Genomic DNA, 21,758 nt, shown 5'->3' on the forward strand with positions numbered 1-21,758 from the left:
TTTTAACCATTCAATGATTTCTCACTTTATACTAAGCATTTGCGACTTTGAGCACCAGAACTCAAACACAAGATGATGAAAAAATAGGGACTAGGGAGGAAAGACTGAAAACGGATAAACTACAAAACAACGCATTCTTACAAAGGCACAAGAATGTACTTTTGGAGCAGAAGACCCAATTCCACTTCTGCTATAGAGGCGAGGTTAAAAATGGGAATCCTTTCCACCTACTCTGGCTGACATTTCTCAGTTCGCTTCAACCACTATTTTAATCTTCTCTACAACAGACACCTTCGTTTGAGAATACTCCTACCTAGTGACTTTGTAACCTAATTCCGTTTCTACTCAGTCGGGGCCGCCTTCCCACTGTATTCCGTTTTACATCTGTTCTCCAAGCGCTGGGATATTTAAGCAAGCTGCCTACGGGGTCTAAGGGTTCTCAAAATGAGGCGGAACGGAGGCGGTCACCTGGCAACTTGTCAGAAATGCAAGTTCTCCGGACCCACTCCGGACCCTCGGAGTCCGAAACTCAGTCACCGGCTGTAGCAAGCTGCAAGGGGATTCCGGCGGCTCTGAACTTGAAAATTCCAGCTCTGGATGCTAACACCTAGCCCCCAGCAGATGGGGAAACGACACCTCTGCCTCCGGTTATCCACGGCTGCAACCATTCCCTAAGTACCGACTGTTGAATTCATAGCCCACTTCGTTAACATTTATTTTTATTAAGGCTGGGCCTGCTTGACAAACCCCACGCGGGGCGCCCGCCTAGCAGCTCCCCGACCTGGAGCCGATGGCGGCGCTGCGGACCGGCAAGAGCGCGCTCTGCCGGCCTCGGGTCGGGTCACAGGCGGAAGGAGCAACTTGGCACGACCCGCCCCAGAGCTGGTGCCCGTGCTCGGCTCCCAGCCGCAGCGCGGTGGGACAATCCCAGACAGCGCGGACTGGGGGAGGGCCACGCCCCCTCCTGAGCACCGACCAATCGCAGCACGCGGCGCGACGTCCTCGAGGGGAGGCGGTGCGCCCGGAGAGTCCCCGCCCCCGGCCCCAGCACCCGCCAATCGCAGCGCGCGGTGCGGCACGGTGCGCCGAGTTGGTTCGGCGGCGCGCGGCCTTCCGGCGTTCTGAGGCGGCGGCGCACCCCTGAGGAGGCGGCGCGCCCGGAGATGTCCCGCCGGGGCCGCTCTGGCAGCGCGAAGGTAGGCTGTGGGCGCCGCCTCCTCGGTCCCTCCCTGTCGGCCGGGCCCGCGGGCCGCAGGGTGCGGGTGGCTGGCCCCGGGCGGGGCATCTGTGGCGTCTGTGGCGCGGACGCAGCTCGCGTCGGAGGCGGGGCAGGAGGAGCCGCCTCCTGGAGCGCGGGGGTCGCGGCAGCGGGTCAGTCAGTCCGCGGGGTCCGCGCGGTCGGCGCCTCGCCGGGGTTCGGCGGTGTTTGCGCCGCGTGGGCGCGGGGTCCGAGTTGGGGCGGCCGGGTGACGCGCGGGGTGAGGGCACTTGCGTTCTGAGTCGCTGCGTGTGCCCTGCGTGTGCCCTTTACCTTTCACAAGTTATTTGTGAGCTTCTTGCTTACAGACGTCCTGGTCTCATCGGGCTAAAAACGTGAACTCTTCTTTTTACCAAAAATCTTCCTCAGAAAGTAGATGGTGTCTGCTAGGTTTCTCCGATGTAAAGCTACTTTTTTTTTATCTTTGGAATTAATAAGTACTTTGTGGGGCGGTGCTTTGTGACCATGTGTACATCCTCGTCAAACTTTCATCCACTAGTTTTAGCATTCGTTAATGATTTTCTAAATTCATCATTTACTTATTTGTTTCTACCAATGTAGACTCATTTTTATTTCATTGAATAGGTTTTAATCCTTCAGTGGCATTATTTATTTGATGCTGGAATGCGCACAATTGGCCACAGTGAGAGCCCCTTCATGCAGGTTCACGTGTCCTTTTGACATGTTCTCATTATTCCTTGAGCAGTGTTTTACTCTCTGGCTTGAGATACTTCAGGCTACTCTTGTCCTTTCCTGTCCCATCGCTGGTATAACCCACTTCTTTAAAGAGCTGGGCTGATTTAATGTGTTAAAGAGGTATTCTGGAGTTTAAAATATATGTACGTGTGTGTGGGGGGGGGTGGCCTCTAAATAGACCAAATGACATTTCCACTGTCTTTACTGTTCCAGATAACTAAGTGAGCTTCTTCAGAGCTGTCAGATAACAGCACCCTGGTGGAGGTAGCACCTTCCTGGGGATAGATGCCTCTTCCTCTTGCAATCCTGCCCAACTATAGGAATCTCTGCTTATGAAGGAACGTGCTTAGACCTATTAAGTATTAAAATACCATCTGTGTTATGGCTGAATTTATGAATTTGTTCCTTTCCTCCTAGCTAAGGAAGTTTTAATGGTATATATTAATCTTTATTTTTTTCAAACTACAGTGGCATTGATGAAGAGTTTTATTTCTGATTAGGTGATCAGCTCGTAGTACTTGACCTTAATTTGGTTCTCGATGCAAATCTAAAATTTTCCGTAAAATGCAGATTTAAAAACTTATGAAGTAAATACATGTCTGTGGTAGAGATTTTAAACAAAACAGAAGATGTAATACAGTCCAGGACTTTGGATGGTCCTTGTTTGTCCTCACTCACGTGCATTTTGGAGTGTGTTGTCTAGTTGTAAGTGTTGTTCAAACGCTTTTGGTTTTGCTGTCTCATGACTCTGGATTCAGAGACTTTTAAAAACTGCTGCCATTCCTGGGTTTCCATGTTGTTAATTGTTAATGTGTATATAATGAAGTTGTTTTCATTATTTTTTTTCCCTTTACAAACTGTCTCTACAGAGAAAAAGAAATTGGGATATAGAATACGCATCCTTTCCAGGAGACACCCCACTGCAGTGCAGAAAAGCAGGTCTCAGGACCGTAGGGGCAGCTGCTTCCCTCTCTGAAGCATGGCTCCGGTGTGGAGAAGGATTTCAGGAGACTGCTGGGACTCCGGTAAGGTAGCTGTAATACTGTTTGCCCTGAGTGCTGAAGGATAAATCCTAGTTACTGAGTGTTCAGGCCACTGTAATGTATTCCTTTGGCATTCCCCTCTTCATTTCCTTTCAGAACACTGTATTTGGTGGATTACTTTTTTCACTCATCCTTGAATTCCTTAAAAATTGTGGCGAATTAGTATTCACCCCTTTCTGTCATGCAGAGCCTCTATACTTCTTTGTAAGTAAAGGATACATGCTGAAAATGTTCTTAGAAGATGAAGCGGTTGAGCATTTGCTCTATAAAAAGTACATTTATGAAATGCTGACATATTCAGAATCTTACAGCAGTGAGATATTCAGGCTAATTTTTGTTTATATGCTAACTTTGAAGTATACACCATAAAGAGGAGTGCTCACCACTGTTATAAACTTTAAAGGTTGGGCAGCTCTCTCTCTATTTAGATTCAGGAAAAATGTATTTATTAAGTATATGAGGAGTGTGTGCTTTGGGAATACTTTTTGGTAAATATAAACAAAGGAAAAGAAATATGTTAAGGGGATATAGTGTAAGTTCTTGAATGTTTTACAAAATATTGTTGGTTTTTGGCCCTGTCCCCTAAATTACTACATCATTATTAATTATTATTATTGTTGTTATCGTTATCTACCTGCAGTCGTTAACAGCTGAAAAGAAGACTAATACAGAAGAGCACCTTGAATTATCCTCTAGACACAAGAAAGGTAATATATTCATGGTTTAGAAAACACCCAAACAGTGTAAAAAGATACTTTTTTGGAAAAATCTCTCCCTCACCTTTGTCATCATCTACCCCTTTTTCTGCCTCCTGTAGGTAATTATTAAAAAATTTCATGTGTCCTTTCTGGGCTCACTGTTATCAACAGAGCCCAGTAGGTAAGTTCAAGGTCATAGCACGAGGGTTTAAAAAAAAAAAATCTGATTTGGGAAATACAGTTATGACCTGTGGTATAAGGACTATACTGCTAGTTAATGAAATTCTTACTTGGCAAATTAGTTGGGGAAAGCTTTTGGTTACAACTGATAGGAAGCCCTATTGAGGTGTTTGAAGAAATGGGGTTAAATTTATCTCCTGCAACAAGAAGTCCAGGGTCCCAGACTTGTTCTGAGTTCTGTAGCCCTAGTGTGGGGTTTGTTTTTGTGGTTGCTAGGTAGAAGCTGGATTCTCCAGACCCAATTCTCAGGAAGAGTGTAGGCTTGGAGGATTTTCTCCAAATAAACTTTTCCTCTGGGAACAAGTACTCGCCCCAGGACCTCTACCTTTGGTCAGAACCTGTTACATAGGGTCACCTCCACTAAAGAGATGTCAGAAATCAAGGATTTTTAAACATGTATGTTGCTGATCAGATAAAATTGGTATTTTGTTGATAAGGAAGATGAGAAGAGGTGGGTATCAAGGAGGCCGCTGGTTCTGCTGCCGCAGTCAGTTATCCTGTGGGTGGGGCAGGGGAAGTCAGGGCCTGAGACTTCACAGATCTCAGTCTGACCCCACAGTGTTCTGACTGTGTCCGCCTGCCTGTGGGGGTCTCGAGAAAGCAAGCTAAGCACGCTGAGCCTCAGTTTCTGCACTGGAAAATAGGCATAAGAATTGTGTGTCTCGCTGGGTTACTGTGAGCTTTAAAAAAATTAAAAAGTGCTTAGTTCAAAGGTTCTCACTTAGTAGGTGCTTAATGGTACCAGTTACTGTTACGTTTGGTGGCAAAAAGCTATGTGAGAGCCTGCTCAGAGTCCGGCGGAGTGAGAAAACTTCCTGTGAATAAGACACTAAACACTTCTTTATGCTATATTATTATTTCCCTAATATTTAAGGGGATTCTTTTCATGCTAATGAAAAATAAAACACCCGTAATTTTTTTAAGTTCATGAAACACTTATATTATTAAGTAAGCTGGCCCACAGTGTTTGTAATATCACAGTCTTCTGATGGTGCTGCAGAATTTATTTTTTATTATTATTAGTGCCAAATGCTGTGATTTTCAAAGATCAATGTAATTCTGATTTCTTAACTGTCATTATATAATGTATGGAGAAAATAGTACAGTTGACCTTTGAACAGTGTCGGGGGCCAGAGGTGCTGGCCCTCTATGCAGTATAAAATCTGCCTGTAATAAACTTTACAAGTCGGCTCTCTGCACCCATGGATTCACCTACTGCGGACTGTGCAGCAGTAGTACCTGTTTTTGAAAAAAATCCACATGTAGGTGAATCCACGCAGTTCAGACTTGCGTTGTTCAAGGGTCAACTAACTGTATTTTCGTATACAGACGTAGCTTGTATCTTTTCCTGGAGATTTAAAGTTTGTATAGTCAAATTCAACTTGGAGAGAGAAAGAAATATTAAATAAGCTACTACCTTGTATTTATTTATTTGATTGATTGATTGTCCTGGGGATTGAATCCAGGACCTTGTGGATGGCAAGCCGTCCCCTGCTACCTTGTATTTAATTTCAAAAGGATTTTTTGGGATCATTTCCCCATCCCAATATATATTCAACCCATTCTTCTGTACTTTCTGCTTTATAGAATGATCAATATATGCTGATAGGCTGTAAGAGCTTATGTCTCTGTATAATTTATTTACAGCATAAACAGCTTGTTAAGGCAAGGAAGAATTGTTAGTAATTTAACAAAAGCTTACAGATAAATATTGATAGAAAAGGAGCCCCAAGGCACGTTCTGTAACTGGCTCCTTTTTAAAATCGTAACGTCTAAAGTTTTAGTTCAGGACAGGCTATTAAATTTTGAGGACTTGGAAGTAATATTTTTTTGACAGCTGGGAATCAGAAGTAGAGAAACATACTTTTGCATAGTGTGCGTAAAAGCGGGAGACTCCGTCTCCTTGTCTCTATGTCTCTGTTTCCTTACCTGTAAGGCACTGAAGACCAGAGGAGAAAGGGGGAGGAAGTGGAGGATGTGGGAAGGGGTGAGAAAAGTGAGCAAATGCACATTCCTCAGAAGGTGCGAGGGACAAGGAGGAAGATAAAAACTTGAAAAGAGGCTGGAACCTTTGTAGATAGTGATTTCCTTTAAAAGGCGGAACTTTAAAAAAATGTATCAAAATGGAACTATCTGATGAAACGGAGATAGTGTTTAATATTTTTCTTAAAATACCCTGCAAAATATGTTCTCAAAATCTTTGTTATTGAGATCAGAAATCTCCTTGAGAGGCATTAGTAAATTTCTAAATTATTATTTGTTGATGTGTTTTTCTCCCCATTCGATCATAGGCTTCTTAAGGGCAGGCTCTCCTCTGTTGCTCTTCTTTGTATCCTAGGTAGCTAAGGCCAGGCTGTGGCTAGGGCTGCCCTGATGCCGTGGTTTGACCAACAGAAACTTTTTACCTCGCGGTTCTGGACGCTGGAAGTCCAAAGTGAAGGTACTGGCAGAGTCGGCTCCTGCTAGGATGTGCTCCAGGCTTCTTTCCTTGACTTGCAGGTGGCTGTCTTCTCTGCATGTGTCTTTCCATTGTCTTCCCTCTCTACGTGTCCGGTTCTGTGTCCAGATTTCTTCTTTTATAAGAATACCTGTCATGTTGAATTAGGGCCCTCCCTAATTATCTCAGTTTAATTCAGTTACTTCTGTAAAAACCCTAGCTCCAAATAAGGTTACATTCTGAGATACTGGTGGTTAGAACTTAAAATATGAATGAATTTTTTGGGGGGAGGGTCCACAATTCAGCCTGTAGCAGCAGATGCCAGCACAATGCCTGGCACACATTGGGCACCCAGAAATGTTTGTAAATGCAAACTGTTCTCATAGTCTGGCTGGTGTCCTTCCTGGAATTTCATTGGAATGGGCCTTGATTTCAAGGGTACCCCTTTTCAGCAAATAAAATGGGTTACTGAGTGATAAATTCCTGGTAGACATTTTGTCTATATAAATTATATAGTTAAGTGCCTGTAATTTATGGGTTTATGAATCCATTATACAACCTGAAAATAGCGATAATTATATTTCCTGTCCTAGTCTGTTCAGACTGCTGTAACAAAAATACCATACACCAGGTGGCTTATAAACAGAAGAAATTTATTTCTCACAGTTCTGGAGGTCGGAAGTCCATACATTTATTTGGGGTCTGGCGAGGACCTCTGGTTCATAGAACCTTCCTGCTGCACCCTCACATGTGGAAGGGGCCAGGGGTCTCTCTGGGGTATCTTCTGCAGGACACTGGTCCCATTCATGAGAGCTCCACCCTCGTAGCCTAATCGCCTCCTGAAGACCCACCTCTTAGCACCGTCACTTTGGGGATTAGGCTTTGATATGTGAGTTTCAGGGGGACACAGATACTCTGTAGCATTCCACTTCTTTCATCCTGATTTACTTTTCTGGGTGCATAATAATGAAAAAAGATCGGTAATGGTTTTTGCAAGTAAGTACACACCTTAGTTTTATTAGCTCTTTAAATCAATATGGGTTCTTAGGTTATTCTGAATGGTTTATATTTAATTTTATATTTTGAAGGTTAGACAGCTTTAGCAACTATAGATGTTCAGGGCACAAAGTAAGTGTTTAGTAAATGTTTACTGTTATTTCATGTTTTTGTGCCTTTGTACGTGTTGATTTTCCAGACATCATTTTGTCAGTGAATCTTCCTTTCCTGATCAATACAAAGTGGAGCATCTGCTTTTTTTGTGCCATCAGTATACCATGACATACCTCTAATCTAGTGTTTAATTTTTCTTTTCATGATTAATTAGTTTTGCCTTTCAGAGCATGTATTCCTTGAAGGAAGGAGTTTTCTTTTTGTTGTTGTTGGTTATTTCCTCAGGGTTTACTGTACCAGAGGTGTTATATTAATATATATTTAATGAAGCCATTTAATTTTTTAAAACTTTATTTATTGTTAATTTGGGGGGGTAATTAGGTTTATTTATTTATTTATTTACTTTTTAATGGAGGTACTGGTAATTGAACCTAGGACCTTGTACATGCTAGGCATACACTCTACCACTGAGCTATACCCATCCCCCACCATTTAGCTTCTGAGCCTGTTTCCTCTTCTGGAAAACTTGAGTTGTAATGTCTAATCTCTTAATCTCATAGTATATTGAAATGTAGCTAATAGAATTTTTTTTTTTTTTTTTTTTTTTTTTGGTTTTAGCATTGTAACTCAATTATCTACTCAATATGAGTAGAAAAGTTGATTTTTTATTAGATATCTGTTCCTTTTCTGATCAGTGTCAGTAAAGTTTCCTGTTGGGACTTCTGGTTCTGATGCAGGAAAACAGATGTGGGGCACGAGAAGGGCTGTGTCCCAGGCCTCGGTTGAGCCCCTGGGACAAGCCCCTGGGACGTGCCCCGCCAAGTGTGGGTCCTTGGCTTTGCACAGGAAAGAATTCAAGAGTGAGCCACAGTTGAGTAAGGTAGATTTATTCAGAGAGATACATTGAAAGGCAAGAGAAAGGCTACGAGGTTTGGGGGTTGGGTGCTCAGATTAAAAGTAGGTACACAGTCCACAGGCAGAGTGCGGGCAGTCTCCTCTCCATGTTGCCAGTTTTTATGGGCTTGGTGGCTTCATATGCTAATAAGTGGAAGGGCCAGTCTAAGTGGCCTGGGGAGGGGGCTGGGATTCCCAGGAATTTGGCCATTTCCCACTCTGACCTTTTGTGGCTAGTCTTGGGACTGCCATGGTGCCTGTGGGCGTGTTATTCACCATGCTGATAAATTACAATGGGCGTATAATGAAGCTCAAGATCTGCTAGAAGTTAAATCTCTCATCATCTTGAGCCTCAAGGCCTACTGGGGGTTGAATCTTTCACCATTTTGATGTTAATTGCCGTAGCATTCCTTGAGTGGCTGTGCCTTGCCCTCTTCCAGCCTGTCTCAGTTCCACCAAGATAGAGTCGCTCCATTCCTTCTAAGTTTCCTGTCTATCAGAATGGCTAAAATAAAAAATAGTGACCACACCAAATGAAGTGGAGAAACTGGATCACTCACACATTGCTGGTGGGACTGTAAAAAGGCTCAGCTACCCTGGAAAACTGTTCGGCAGTTTCTTGTAAGACTAAACATGCAGTTACCACACAACTTAGCAGTTGCACCCTTCGACATTTATCCTAGAGAATGAAAATTACATTCACATAAGATCATGTGCACATTGTTCATAGCGGCTTCATTCATAGTAGCCCCAGACTGGGAACAACGCAGATGTCCTTTAAAGGGTGACTGGTGAAACAAGCTGTGATCTGTCCACAGTAATAAAAAGAAAGTGACCTGGTGGATGTCCAGGGAATTATGCTGAGCACAAAAAGCCAGTCCTAAAAGGTGTCATGGGTGATTACATGTATATATTATTCTTTAATTGACAAGGTTGTAGAAGTGCAAAACTGATTAGTGGTTGCCAGGGATTAGGAAATGAGGCAGGGAGGGGGCTCTGTTTTGCTTTAAAAAGGCAGTACGGGATATGCTCTCGGTGATGGAGTTGTTCTCTCTCTGACAGTACCGGTATCAACATTCTGGCTGTGATGCTGTACTGTAGTTTTACAGAATGTTACCATTGGAGGAACTGGGTGAGGCTTACAAGGGCTTCTTCTGTTTCTGACAACTGTATTTGAAGCAACTGTTATCTCAAAATAACAGGTTTAAGTAAATAAGAAAGTTTTCTTAAGCGTTTTAAACAAATTGCTGCTATCGGGGCTCCTAATATGGCAGAGGAAGCACACAGAAGCATTCCTATTGTAGATAAGTGTTGGCTTTGCAGTTTGTTTTATGGTTTTTTTTTTCCCCTTATGGCTTGGTCAATTATTTCAGGGTTATTTTTTGAGTTTTCATCTGTGCTCCAGTCATTTTCCTTGTCTTCTATAACTTAATCAGTTCTAATTACTACTTTTTCTTCTTGTCATTTGGCTTTAATTCAAAGAATCTTAACAAGGTTGTGCATAGGCGTTGAGTCCGGAAGATTTGAAATAAGACATTGCTTTTATTATCTCAATTTTGTGTTATTTGTGACTTGGGAAAAGTAACATGCATAAAACTTCATCTTGATAAGTAACCTTATCAACTGACCATTTTTATATATTTTCTTTTTCTTTAACAGAACCTACTACATCTGAGGGCACCAGTGGGATTACAGCTATAACATGGAGTTCCAGTGAAAGTGATCTGTCAGATGAAGATAAAAATTTTAAACCACGGAGAGATAGCAGACATGGTTGTAGAATAGACAGATTTGATAACAGGAATATTTTATGTCCACAGGATGGGACCAGTGAAGGTAAATTGATAATTTTGTAAGAAATTTAGTTTCTGTTATAGATTGGATTTCAATATTGGAAAAAACGTATACTCCTTTTCTAATACTTAGTATTGATTATGATCGTACTAGGTCTCAGTATCCCAGCCATTTAGAAACATTTTCTCATAATAATTCTCACAGTAACTAAGAGATAGGCATTACTAGTATTATTTGTACAGTTAGTTTAAGCTTCAACATGTTAGAATTGGTTGAATTCCACTTTGGGTCTCTTTGGTGACAAAGCCAGTTCTCTAAAGTACACGCGCACCTCTGAGATACTGTGGGTTTTGTTCCAGACCACTGTAGTGAAGTGAATGTTGCAGTAACAGAAGTTACATGAATTCCTTGGTGTTCCAGTGCATATGAAAGTTATGTTTAAACACCACTGTAGTCTGTTAAGTGTGCAACAGCGTTATGTCTACAAAAGACAAAGTACCATAATCTAATTAAGAAACGGTTTATTGCTGAAAATTGCTGGCCATCATCTGAGTCTTCAGCGAGTTGTAACTTTTTGTTGGTGGAGGGTCTTCCCTCAGTGTTGATGGATGCTCACTGATCGGGGGGTGGTTGCTGAAGGTTGGGGTTGGTGTGGCAGTTTCTTAAAAAAAGGCAGCAATGAAGTTTGCTGCATTGAGTGACTCTTTCTTTCACAAATGATTTCTCTGGAGCGTGCAAATGCTGTGATAGCATTTTACCAACAGTAGAACTTCTTTCAGAGTTGAAGTTAATCCTCTCAAGCCCTGCCACTGCTTTACCAACTAAGTCTATGTAGTATTCTAAATCCTTTATCATCATTTCAACAATCCTCAGAGTGTCTTCACCAGGAGTAGATTCCATCTCAAGAAACCACTTTCTGGGGGGAGGGGGCGTTATAGCTCAGTGGTGGAGTGTGTGCTTAGAATGCACAAGGCCCTGGGTTCAATCCCCAGTACCTCCATTAAAGGAAAAAAAAAAAAAAAGAGCAAACTTATTTTAAAAAAATAAAGGAAAGAAACCACTTTCCTTGCTCATCCCTAAGAAGCAACTCCTTATCCATTAAGGTTTTATCTTGAGGTTGGAACGATTCAGTCCCACCTTCAGGCTCCACTTCTGATTCTAGTTCTCTTGCTGTTTCCACCATATCTGCAGTTCCTTCCTCCACTGAAGTCTTGAACCCCTCCAAGTCATTCACGAGCATAGCAATCCACTCCTTCCAGACTCCTGTTAATGTTGCTAGTTTGACCTCTTCCCATGCACGAATCATGAATGTTCTTAATGGCATGTGAAATGGTGAATTCCTTTCCAAAAAGTTTTCCACTGACTTGGCCCAGATCCATGTGGGGAGTCACCGTCTGTGGCAGCTATAGCCTTGTGAAATGTATTTCTTAAGTAATAAGAGCAGGAGGTTGAAATGACTGCTTGATCCACGGGCTGCAGAATGGATGTTGTGTTACCAAGCATGAAAACGACTGTCATTCCATTGTCCGTCTCCATCAGAGCTCGTGGGGGGCCAGATGCCTTGTCAGTGAGCAGTAATATTTTGAGAGGACTCTTTTTTTTTCCTGAGCAGGAGGTCTCAAGAGTGGGCTTAAAGTATTCAGTAAGCCATGTTGTGAACAGATGGACTGTCATCCAGGCTTTGTTGTTCCATTTATAGAACACAGGCAGAGTTGACTTAGCATCATTCTGAAGGGCCCTAGGATTTTCCAAATGGTAGATGAGCACTGGCTTCGACTTCGGGTCGCCAGCTGCATCAGCCCCTAACGAGACAGTTGGCCTGTCCTGTGAGCTTTGAAGCCAGGCTTTGACTTCTCCTCTGGCCATGGAAGTCCTGGTGGCGTCGTCTTCCAATAGAAGGCTGTTCCGTCTGCATTGAAAATCTGTTGCTTAGGGTAGCGTCCTCATGAACTCCTGGAGCTGGATCATCTGGAGAACCTGGTGCAGCTTCTACATCAGCAGTCACTGCTTCACCTTGAGCTTTTATGTCATAGAGACGACTTCTTTCCTTAAACCTCGTGAGCCAACCTCTGCTAGCTTCAGACTTCTCTCCTGCAGCTTGCTCACCTCTGTCAGCCTTCATAGGGTTGAAGAGCATTAGGGCCGTGCTCTGCATGAGGCTTTGGCTGAAGGGAAGGTTGTTTCCGGTTTGATCTTCTGTCCAGACCGGTGAAACTTTCTCCATATCGGCAGTAAGGCTGTTTTGCTTTCTTATTATTCATGTGTTCACTGGAGGGGTACTTTCAATTTCCTTCAAGAACTTTTTCTTTGCATTCACAACTTGGCTAACTGTTTGGCTCAAGAGGCATAGCTTCCGGCCTATCCTGGCTTTCGATGGGCCTTCCTCACTAAGATTAATCATTTCTAGCTTTGGATTTAAGGTGAGAGACGTGCAAGTCTTCCTTTCACTTGAACACTTTGAGGTCACTGTAGGGCTCTTGATTGTCCTGTTACCCATATTGCTGTGTCTCAGGGGAGAGGGAGAATAGGAAGCAAGGAAAGGAAGAAGGTGGGTTGGTTGGTGGAGCCGTCAGAACACGCGTTTATCAAAACAAAACAAAACAAAACAAAACAAAAAAAAGAACACACATTTATCAGTTAAGTTCTCCATCTTATATGGGCCCAGTTCATGGTGCCCCAAAACAATTACAGTAGTAACACCAAAGATCACTGATCACAGATCACTGTAACAAATACAAGAATTATTTAAAAGTTTGAAACATTGTGAGAATTAATGTAACACAAAATGTAACACAAAGACAAAAAGTAAGCAAATGCTATTGGAAAAATGCCGCCCATGGACTCGAAAGAAACGTTTGTTAAAAAGCACAGTCTCTGCAAAGAGCAGTAACGTGAAGGACAGTAAGATGAGCCACGCCTCTGGTGCATAGTGCTACACCCATGTTGTCTCCTTGCTAACTTACTTTGGGTAAATGCTATCGTAACTAATGTGTCATGGAAATATTACTGCAGTTTCTATTCTCATGCATTTTGTATTGTATCATGCTGACAGTTTAGAACAGGGTTTCTCAACCTTGGCATTGATGCCATTTGGGATCAGATAATTCTTTGTTGGGGGAGAGGCTTTCCTGTGCATTCTAGGGTGTCTAGTAGTATCTCTGGTCTCTGTCCACCAGGTGACAGTAGCTCACTCAGCCCCAGTTGTGACAACCAAAAATGTCTCCAGATCTTGTCGGATGTTCCTTTTAGGACAGAATCACCCGAAGTTGAGAACCACAGACTTAAAATTATGAAAATCATGTCCTTTTCCAAATTTTAAGGTACATAACTCATTTGGAGTATTTTAAAAAGTCTTAATGCTTTTAAAGTGAGCTTTGATTTTTTACTTTGACTGTTGATATTGGTTAGTTACGTAGTTAGTCAAGGTTAAATTTATACCGACAGCATCTTTTGAAGGTGATTAAATTCTTTTGGCCACTATATGTGCTATTTTGGTGATAACCGTAATTGACATTTTAGTAATAGCCAAGTGAAGCGGTATTTTAAGGTTATACATAGTCTCACAGGGCTTATATTGTTAATTCAACCATATTAAATGAAATTCATTGGTATGTAACTCTTGGTTTGTCTTCATGCACTTCAAAACATATTTCATAATTTAAAACTATGATTTCTGTGAGTGAACAGTATGGTATATGAATTACATCTCAGAAGAGCTGGCACTTTAAAAAAAACTTTCTTCTAATTAAAAGAGATACTCAGTAGTTTCCAAAATTCTATTTGAGAACGGAAGAAAATGCTTTGAGCTAATTACTGTAAGGTGAGTTAATGAGTTAACAAATTGTTGGCTTCTCTTAAATAAGAGGAGCTTCAGGGGACAAGGGATCCCTTGGAGCACATCTAAGTGCAACTGCTGGTTTGTCTTTCTCCTCTCCACTCTTCTTCCCTGGCCTCTCCTTTCCTCCTCCCTCCTTTTTACCTTCAGTTGCCATTTGTGAGTCTTCTTTTATCCCAGACACTTGACTGGATGTCATGTAGGTTATTTCCTTTGATACCTACTACAGTCTGTGAGCTACGTATCCTCATTTTACAAAAGAAAATGGGGACTTAGAGAACAGAGTAACATAATTAATAACTGTGCCAACTATATTTAGAGCCAGGAATGTCTGACTTCAGTGCTGTGTGCTTCAGTACTGTTTGGTGGTTCCCAGACACACTTTCTTATCAAAACTACAGGTGACCTTTACAAACAATGCTCCCATACCTTCTTCCAGCTGTGTTGTATTTGAGTCTCTGAGCCCTGAGGGTGAGAATTGGGATTGAGAGGAAAGAGGCTGAGTTAAAACTGTCAAAATATTTTTCTTTTACAAAAAGTTTCCTCCCTCTTTGTCTTTTATGTAACTTTGGGCAAATTTCAAAACCTTTTTGGAGACTCAGTTTTTTCATCTGTATAATGAAAATTTCGGTTTAACAGTGATTGACTTGCCTGCTTCATAAAATTATTGTGCCCACACGAAAGCTCTTGTTGGAGGAGCAGTGTTCTGTATTCTCTCCTGGCTTTTTTGTTTGTTTGTTTGTTTTCATTTTTGTGTCTAGAATGGCACCATAGGCTCTTAGTAGGCACTAGTTTTATTGAATGAATGAGGACATAGACGGTAGGTACTGGCAACAGGGGCAGTGCCCTGAGGGGACTTGCCCCCTCCTTGGCTTTCTGTCGCTTCTTGCTCTGATGGCTCAGTAACTGGAGAATTTCTAATGCATTCTTTTTTGCCTGGCTTTCCTGAGTAAAGGTGATGTTACCTGTGGGGACATGCATTAGACAATTGCCGCTATGCGTCTGGTTCTCAAAGCAGTCTGGCTGCCAGCCTTTGTCATCATTACAGTGGACTTTTACCTCATCTTCTGAAGCAACAGTATCCAACTAAAGAAGATAATTTTTGGCTTAGTTTATACCATACTTTTAACTTTGTTTTTCCTTTTTTTTTTTCTTCCATGTTTTGGTTTTTATTTTGAATTTCCTTTAGGTATTAAAGCTGTAAGTTTTTTTTGTTCTTAATTTTACTTCAATTTGGAGGTGAGATTATTGCTATCAGACCTCTGAAATAGGGCCAAGATATTTTATTAGACCTCTGAGTTGTTGAATAGTTGTGAGGGAGTACTTGTACTTGTGAGGGAGTAATTGTGCTTTGTGCTAAGGAGAGGTCTGTGTTATACACCATACCTCTGAGATTAATTTATTTTTAATAACTACTTTCATATCTTTAAGCATAGCAGATTAGAGTCAGTACATTTGGTTATTTAATATATAAAAATTAACTTTCAAATTAAAATACTGCGAAAGTAATATCTAGATAATAATACATATGATGTAAATTAGAAACTAAATTTACTTTGTTTCCTTACTAATGAGAGAAATCTATAGAAAATTTTTGGGCTAATAATCTTTGAAAAATTCTTTGTTAATAGAAGATATTAAACTATGAGTCAGCTACGCAACAGAATACCGTGTTGTGGAAAAGAACGAGGATGTAATCTGTTTACTTATGGGGAAAAACCTCTCAGTTATGTTAAGTAACAAAAAAAATCAAAGTGTATCAGAAAGGAGGACAAAATAATAGTGTATTTTTTGTGCTTGAACATAGAGAAACTCTAGAAGAATACGAAAACAATAGAAGTAGTTACCTGAGAATTGCAGTGGAGGTAACGGTGGGGAGAAATGGGATCGTTACAGATAACTGTAGGATTATACTTTTGGCTGTCTTTTAGTATATTTTTAAATTATTGAGCAACATGGATCTTTTAAAACTACTGGGGAAAAATAGATTTAAAACACGTTAAAGATATTTAAAATTAAGTTTAAAATTGTTATTTTTAGATGACCTACAGCTTATTGACTGGGAGATTGACAGTGACAAGGAAGATCCTTGTGAGTGTGATGAATTTGAAGACTGCGAGAGTGCGGTGGAAATATCTGATGGTGCTTCCTGTGCGAGCAGTAGTTCTTTGACACCTGCAGAGATGCTACCTGAACTTCCTAAGGTAAGAACGAATTGTTTGTAACTTTCCATTCTGTGTGTGGCATTTGTTAGTCACAGCCTTTGGTGTTTTGTTTGCAACTTCTTCCTCAGGGACAGCCACTCTTGACTCTTCATGGATTCTTTTGTTCTTTAACTCCTTTTTTCTAAATAATATGCTTGTAATGTTCTTTTAAACTGGGTGAATTCTGAATTCTCTTCTCTTCACCCACTCCCCACCCCTGCTACACGTGGGACTTTCCCATCCCTCTCTTCCCCCAGGAAGATATCTCATGGTTTGGTTAGATTAGTTCAGCATTATGTAATTCTGAATAATAATGTTCATAACAAGGCAACTATTAATTGTGATTTTCCTCCGTAGGTTTTTGTTTTTGTTGGAGTTAATCATTTGGGTTTCTGATGCCTAGTTTTACTTACCATCAATAAAAGTAACTGGACCATTGTTTAGCTCTCCCATTAAGATTTTTCCGGCATAGAAAGCATTCTGTCAGTTTTGTTTTTTTGGAGAACTCTTAACCTCCTAGCTGCTCCAATTAAAACTGAGGGTCCTCTGTGCTTTGTGAACATTGCCACCCTTAAGTCGCCCTTCACCGTCCTTCTGGGAATTCCCTTCACGTGTCTCCTGTGTGGAGTATGCATTCAGCATACTTTGACGTTAATTGAAAATTAATATAGACTTCTAGGTTGCAGATAATTTTTCTTCAGAATTTTGAAGGCATTGCCATCAAGAAGCCTGAAACTGTTCTCATTCTTGATCTTGTATGATTTCTCTTTATCACTTGTTTTAAACTGTTTGTGATAGGCCTCAGTGTGGTTTTCTGCTTGGAGTTTGTCAAGCTTCTTGAATCTGTGCTGTGTCAGAGGTCCCCACGCTTACTTCTGGGTTCAGGAATTCCCTAGGAAGACACTCATAACTCAGCATACAGTCATATGTGTGGCCGTGATTTAGTACAATGAAAAGATACAAAAGCGAAATCTTCCAAGAGTCTTTTTCCAGTAGAGTCACACAGGATATGCTTAATTGCTCCAGCAATGAGTTTGGACAACACATGTAAGGTGTTCTCTGCCAAGGGAGCTAATTAGCCACTCAGTGCCCAGGGTTTTTATTGGGGGGTGATCTCTGCCTAGTATGTGCCAAAATTTAACATTTTAGGAAGGAAAAAATCCTTTAGGAAGGCTTAGTCACCATAAGCCATATTGTTTGCACAGTTCAGGCACAGGGAAACACTCTTATCATTAAGAGAATGGTAGGAACCCTCCTGAAATCTAAGTTCCTGGAGGCAGGCAAGGACCAACATTACAAGCGGGGCTTCTAAGGATACCCGTCTCAGGTCTGCTAAGTTAACTCTCTTCTTCACGTGTGGGTTTAAAGTTTTCATCACATTTGGAGAGGTTTTTGCCTTTATTCAACACTTCTTTTCTGGCTCCCCTTTTCCTTTTCTTCTGTGACTCCAATTATTTGTATATTGATTAGGCTGTTCGATGTCATGTCATGGATTATTGATGCTGTGTTCATTTTTCCCCTTCCTGTTTCATTTTGGGTGGCTTCTATTACTGTTTCTTCAAATATAATAATCTTTTTGCCTGCTGTTAATACTGTCCAGTGTATTTGTCATCTCTAACAGTTTGTTGAGTCATTTTATATTGTTCTTAACACGATCATGCATTCATCTATGTTTTGAACATGAAGAGTATATTTATAATAGTTGTTTTTATGGCTTTTTCTGTAAATCTGTCTTCTGTGTCATTTCTGTGACTATTTTGGTTGATATTTCTTTTCATTATAGGCTGTGTTTTTCTGCTTCTTTAAATGCCTGGAAATTTTGGAGTGGATACCAGACATTGTGAATTTTATGCTGTTGGGTGCTGTATTTAAAAAAAAATGTCTTTTAAGTATTTTGGGGCTTTGTTCTGGGGTGCAGTTACCTGAAACAGTTTCATCCTTTTGGGTGTTGCTTTATGATTTATTAAGTGGGTCTGGAGAGTACTTAGTCTTATGTCCCACTACTGAAGCAAGACCTTCCTGAGCTGAGTATTCTATGTAATGCCCTGAATTATGGGTTTTTCCAGTCTGGTTGGCAGGCACAGCTACTGTTTCCTGACCCTGTGTAAGCACTTGGCACTGTTATTCTAATGCTTTCAGGTGGTTCTTTCCCTGGTCTAGGGTAGTTTCTTTATATGCACATGCTGATCAGTGCTCTGCCTAATACATGTTGGGGATTGTTGGGGTTCTCTATGAATCTGGCTTTTTTGGTACTCTGTCCTATGAGCTCCAGCTACTTCTGTCTCCATGGACTCTCAGCTCTGTCTCTTCAACTCAGGGAGCCCACCAGGCTCCACCTCAATTTCCCCTCCCTGCTGTGTGGTTTGGAAATTCTTTTAAGATAGTAAGCTGGGACAATTGTAGAGCTCAATTCTTTGTTTCCCAACTTTCAGAAGTTAGTGTTGTTCTTGCCTGATGTCCAGTGTCTTGAAAACCATGGCTTCATGTATTCTGTCTAGTCCCGTCCCGTCCCGTCCCGTCCCATCCCTTCCCTTCCCTTCACGTCCCCTCTCCTCGTTATTCCATCATGGTCATCTTCCCTACCTTTCCATGCAATCCAGGACATGAAAAGATGTTCTTTATCCTTAGTCATTAGAAAGATGCAAATCATACCATAATGAGATATCACTGCATACCCATTAGGGTGGGTATGCTATTCGACATAAGTGGGGGAAAAAATGTTGTTGAGGATATAGAGAAATTGGAACCCTTGTGTATTGCTGGTGGGAATGTAAAATGATGCAGCCACTGTGGAAGACAGTTTGGTGGTTTCTCAAAAAGTTAAACATAGAATTACCATATGACCTGGTAATTTTGCATCTGAACATGTACCCAAAAGAATTGAAAGCAGGGGCTCAAACAGATACTTGCACATTAGTGTTCATAGCGCCATTATTAAATGGGCAGATGGTGGAACCAACCCAAATATCCATCAACAGATGAATGAATAAACAGAATGGGGTGTGTGTGCGTGCGCGTGTGTATACACACACACACAACCAAACTTGGGTCTGTTCACCTGAGCAGAGTAAAGCTAATCTGTCGTCGTTGGATTGTGGTGAGGGAAAGTACGGTGTTCATTATAAGGCACCCCAGTGTGGGGCTGAGCAAGGAGAACGAGTGGCTCAGGCACAGAAGACCCGAACTCCCCAATGGCTTTCAGGGAAATGTTTCTGAAGACAGGGTGAGCAAGAGAGTTGCAGGGTGCCTGATCAGCTTGCAGACATTCTTCTGATTGTTTGGTGATGAAGTAATTAGGAGTCAGCATCATCAACCTTCTGGTTCCAGCCCATCTGGAGCCTACATGCTGTGGTCAGCATGTAGCTAACTTCTTCCACTTGGTAGGGGTTGCAGTATCTTTGAAACAGCTCAAGGATGTGGCTCAGGATAATGTCCAAAGACCTTGAGGAGGAACTAAAGGTCCTTAACTTTGTTTAATGACTGAACTATTATTATTTTGTCTTGTTGACTGTTTTCCTTCGTTTCTCCACTTTCTCACTTCTCTGATGAAATTTATTCTTTGGAACTTGAGGTAGTCCTAAGAGGCTAAAGCTTTTCTACAAACAGGATGCAGGAAACACAGCAGGGTTCTGCTCGGTTTCATATACAGTAAGTTATTATTCAGCATTAAAAAAGGAATGAAATTCTGATACATGAAGCATTGTACAGTATGGATGAACCTTGAAAACATTATGCTGTGTAAATAAGCCAGACGCAAAAGGACAAATACTGTGTGATTCCACTTGCAGTCTCTAGAATAGGCAAATTCAAAGAGACAGAGAGTAGAATAGAGGTTACCAGGGACTGAGGAGTAAGAGAGTTATTGTTTAAGTGGTTACAGAGTTTCTGTTTGGGATGATGAAAAAGTTCTAAAAGCAGATAGTGGCAGTAGTTGTACTAACATTATGAATGTACTTAACGCCATTGAGATGTACACTTGCAAATGGTTAATGTGGTAAGTTTTTTGTTAAGTATATTTCACCACCATGAAAAAGGAGAAAAACTATAATATATCTGTATTTTATAATATTTTTCTATCATTAAAAGTTATGTTTTTGAGGACTTTTTATCATTGATATGGTAAAAATTTTTATGAGAGAATGCCGAGTGAAAAACGCAAAATACCAAACATGCAGTAAAATCTTGACTCAGGGGTCCCAAAGGATCACTGATGGTCCTGAGACTGCCATCAAACCCCGTGGAGTAAACCATATGTAACTAGACCAGGAAGTGTGGTGCCATGACCCAAAGGTTTCAGTTGACCTTTCAATATGTGAACCGGACCAGTAACTGTTTATCTCTTTGAACTTCCTCAGTGTGGAAGCAAGTCTTCTGTGATAGCATTTCCTACTTGTTATTGTCACATTGTACTAAAAATATGTTTCTTAAAAGCTGTTCTTAGTATTCGCTTTTTATTCACTGACTGAACTACCTGTTACTTCATGTTCCTGACTTTTAAAAGCATCTCATTTCTTTTGAGAAAGGTAGAATTCCTGTGTGTAGCTGCATATCACAGGTTACCTGTCTTTATAATTGTCAGGTTTTGTGTGGTATTTCACAAGCAGGTTCTGTACTGATAATAAACCTTTCAATAAAGTTAGCTTCAGGAATTCCTTTTTCTTGTTTTGAATAGAAAGAGTAACAGATTTGTCCTCGCATTGATTACTGCCATCACTGAATTAAAAAGTTGGTATTTTACTCTTAAGTGTCAGAAACTTTTCTAATTAGTAAATATCAGTTTCTTAGAACTTAAAATTTTTTTCTTGGCTAGTTTTTTGAGGAGATATTCTGTCAGCTAAGGACATATTTATCCTTTGAAAGCTGCTGTAAACAACCACATCTGTTTGAAAGACTTAATGCTGCGTGGTGGAGATGTTAGGTGGTTGGCTGACTGACTCAGCTAAGTGAAAACTCTTGCATACAGGCTTTGTAGTGCTTACAATTCAAATTTATACCTTGTTAAAATTATAAACTGGTATGACAGACTTTTCAGGGTAGCACTTGAATAATAAAGTATAGTCATAAGAATCAGTGGCAAGCATCCATAATTCTCCAAAACGTAAACAGTGTGTCCCTGGGTGGTATGATTATTGAGACGTTTATTTTCTTTGCTATATTTATTTCAAAATTTAAAAAAGGAGAAATACAACAATCATTGGCTTTTCCTTCAAAGAAGAAAAAGAGTCAGTTCACGTATATTGAACACACACTAGGCCTTATATTATACAGTTGCTTTATATTATATGTATGTGCATTGGAACAAAAATACTGTAGACTGGGGGGCTGAAACAACAAAAGTTTATTTCTGACAGTTCTGGAGGCTATCTGCTGAGGGCCCGCTTCCTGGTTCACAGAGAGCTGTCTTCTCACTGTCCTCACATGATGGAGGGGTGAGGGGTCTCTGTAGCACTAATCTCTTCATGAGGGCCACACCTGAAGGCCCCACTTCCAAATGCATCACATTGGGGATTAGGTTTCAACATTCAGTTTATAGCAATACATTTTCCAGT

General features: G+C 41.0%; 1 protein-coding gene and 1 non-coding gene across 5 annotated transcripts in view; both read left to right on the forward strand.

Annotated features, from left to right (window-relative positions):
• The first annotated feature begins 975 nt into the window (after window positions 1-975).
• Window positions 976-21,758, forward strand: part of SPIDR (scaffold protein involved in DNA repair) — a 258,048-nt gene continuing 237,265 nt past the window's right edge. For 2 of the 4 annotated variants that reach the window (XM_074355055.1, XM_074355056.1), the window contains exons 1-5: window positions 1,041-1,196; window positions 2,824-2,979; window positions 3,638-3,704; window positions 10,036-10,212; window positions 16,046-16,209. In XM_074355055.1, the coding sequence (XP_074211156.1) occupies window positions 1,164-1,196; window positions 2,824-2,979; window positions 3,638-3,704; window positions 10,036-10,212; window positions 16,046-16,209 (597 nt within the window). In that variant the 5' untranslated portion in view covers window positions 1,041-1,163. Of the gene's footprint in view, window positions 1,197-1,237; window positions 1,372-2,823; window positions 2,980-3,637; window positions 3,705-10,035; window positions 10,213-16,045; window positions 16,210-21,758 lie in introns of those variants that run through there. The other 2 variants (XM_074355057.1, XM_074355058.1) reach the window with 2 other exon arrangements.
• Window positions 11,096-11,170, forward strand: TRNAS-AGA (transfer RNA serine (anticodon AGA)). Its single transcript has one exon. It is a non-coding gene; the product is annotated as a tRNA-Ser (tRNA).

This window comes from Camelus bactrianus, chromosome 29 (assembly GCF_048773025.1).
Source record: "Camelus bactrianus isolate YW-2024 breed Bactrian camel chromosome 29, ASM4877302v1, whole genome shotgun sequence".
NCBI lineage: Eukaryota > Metazoa > Chordata > Mammalia > Artiodactyla > Camelidae > Camelus > Camelus bactrianus.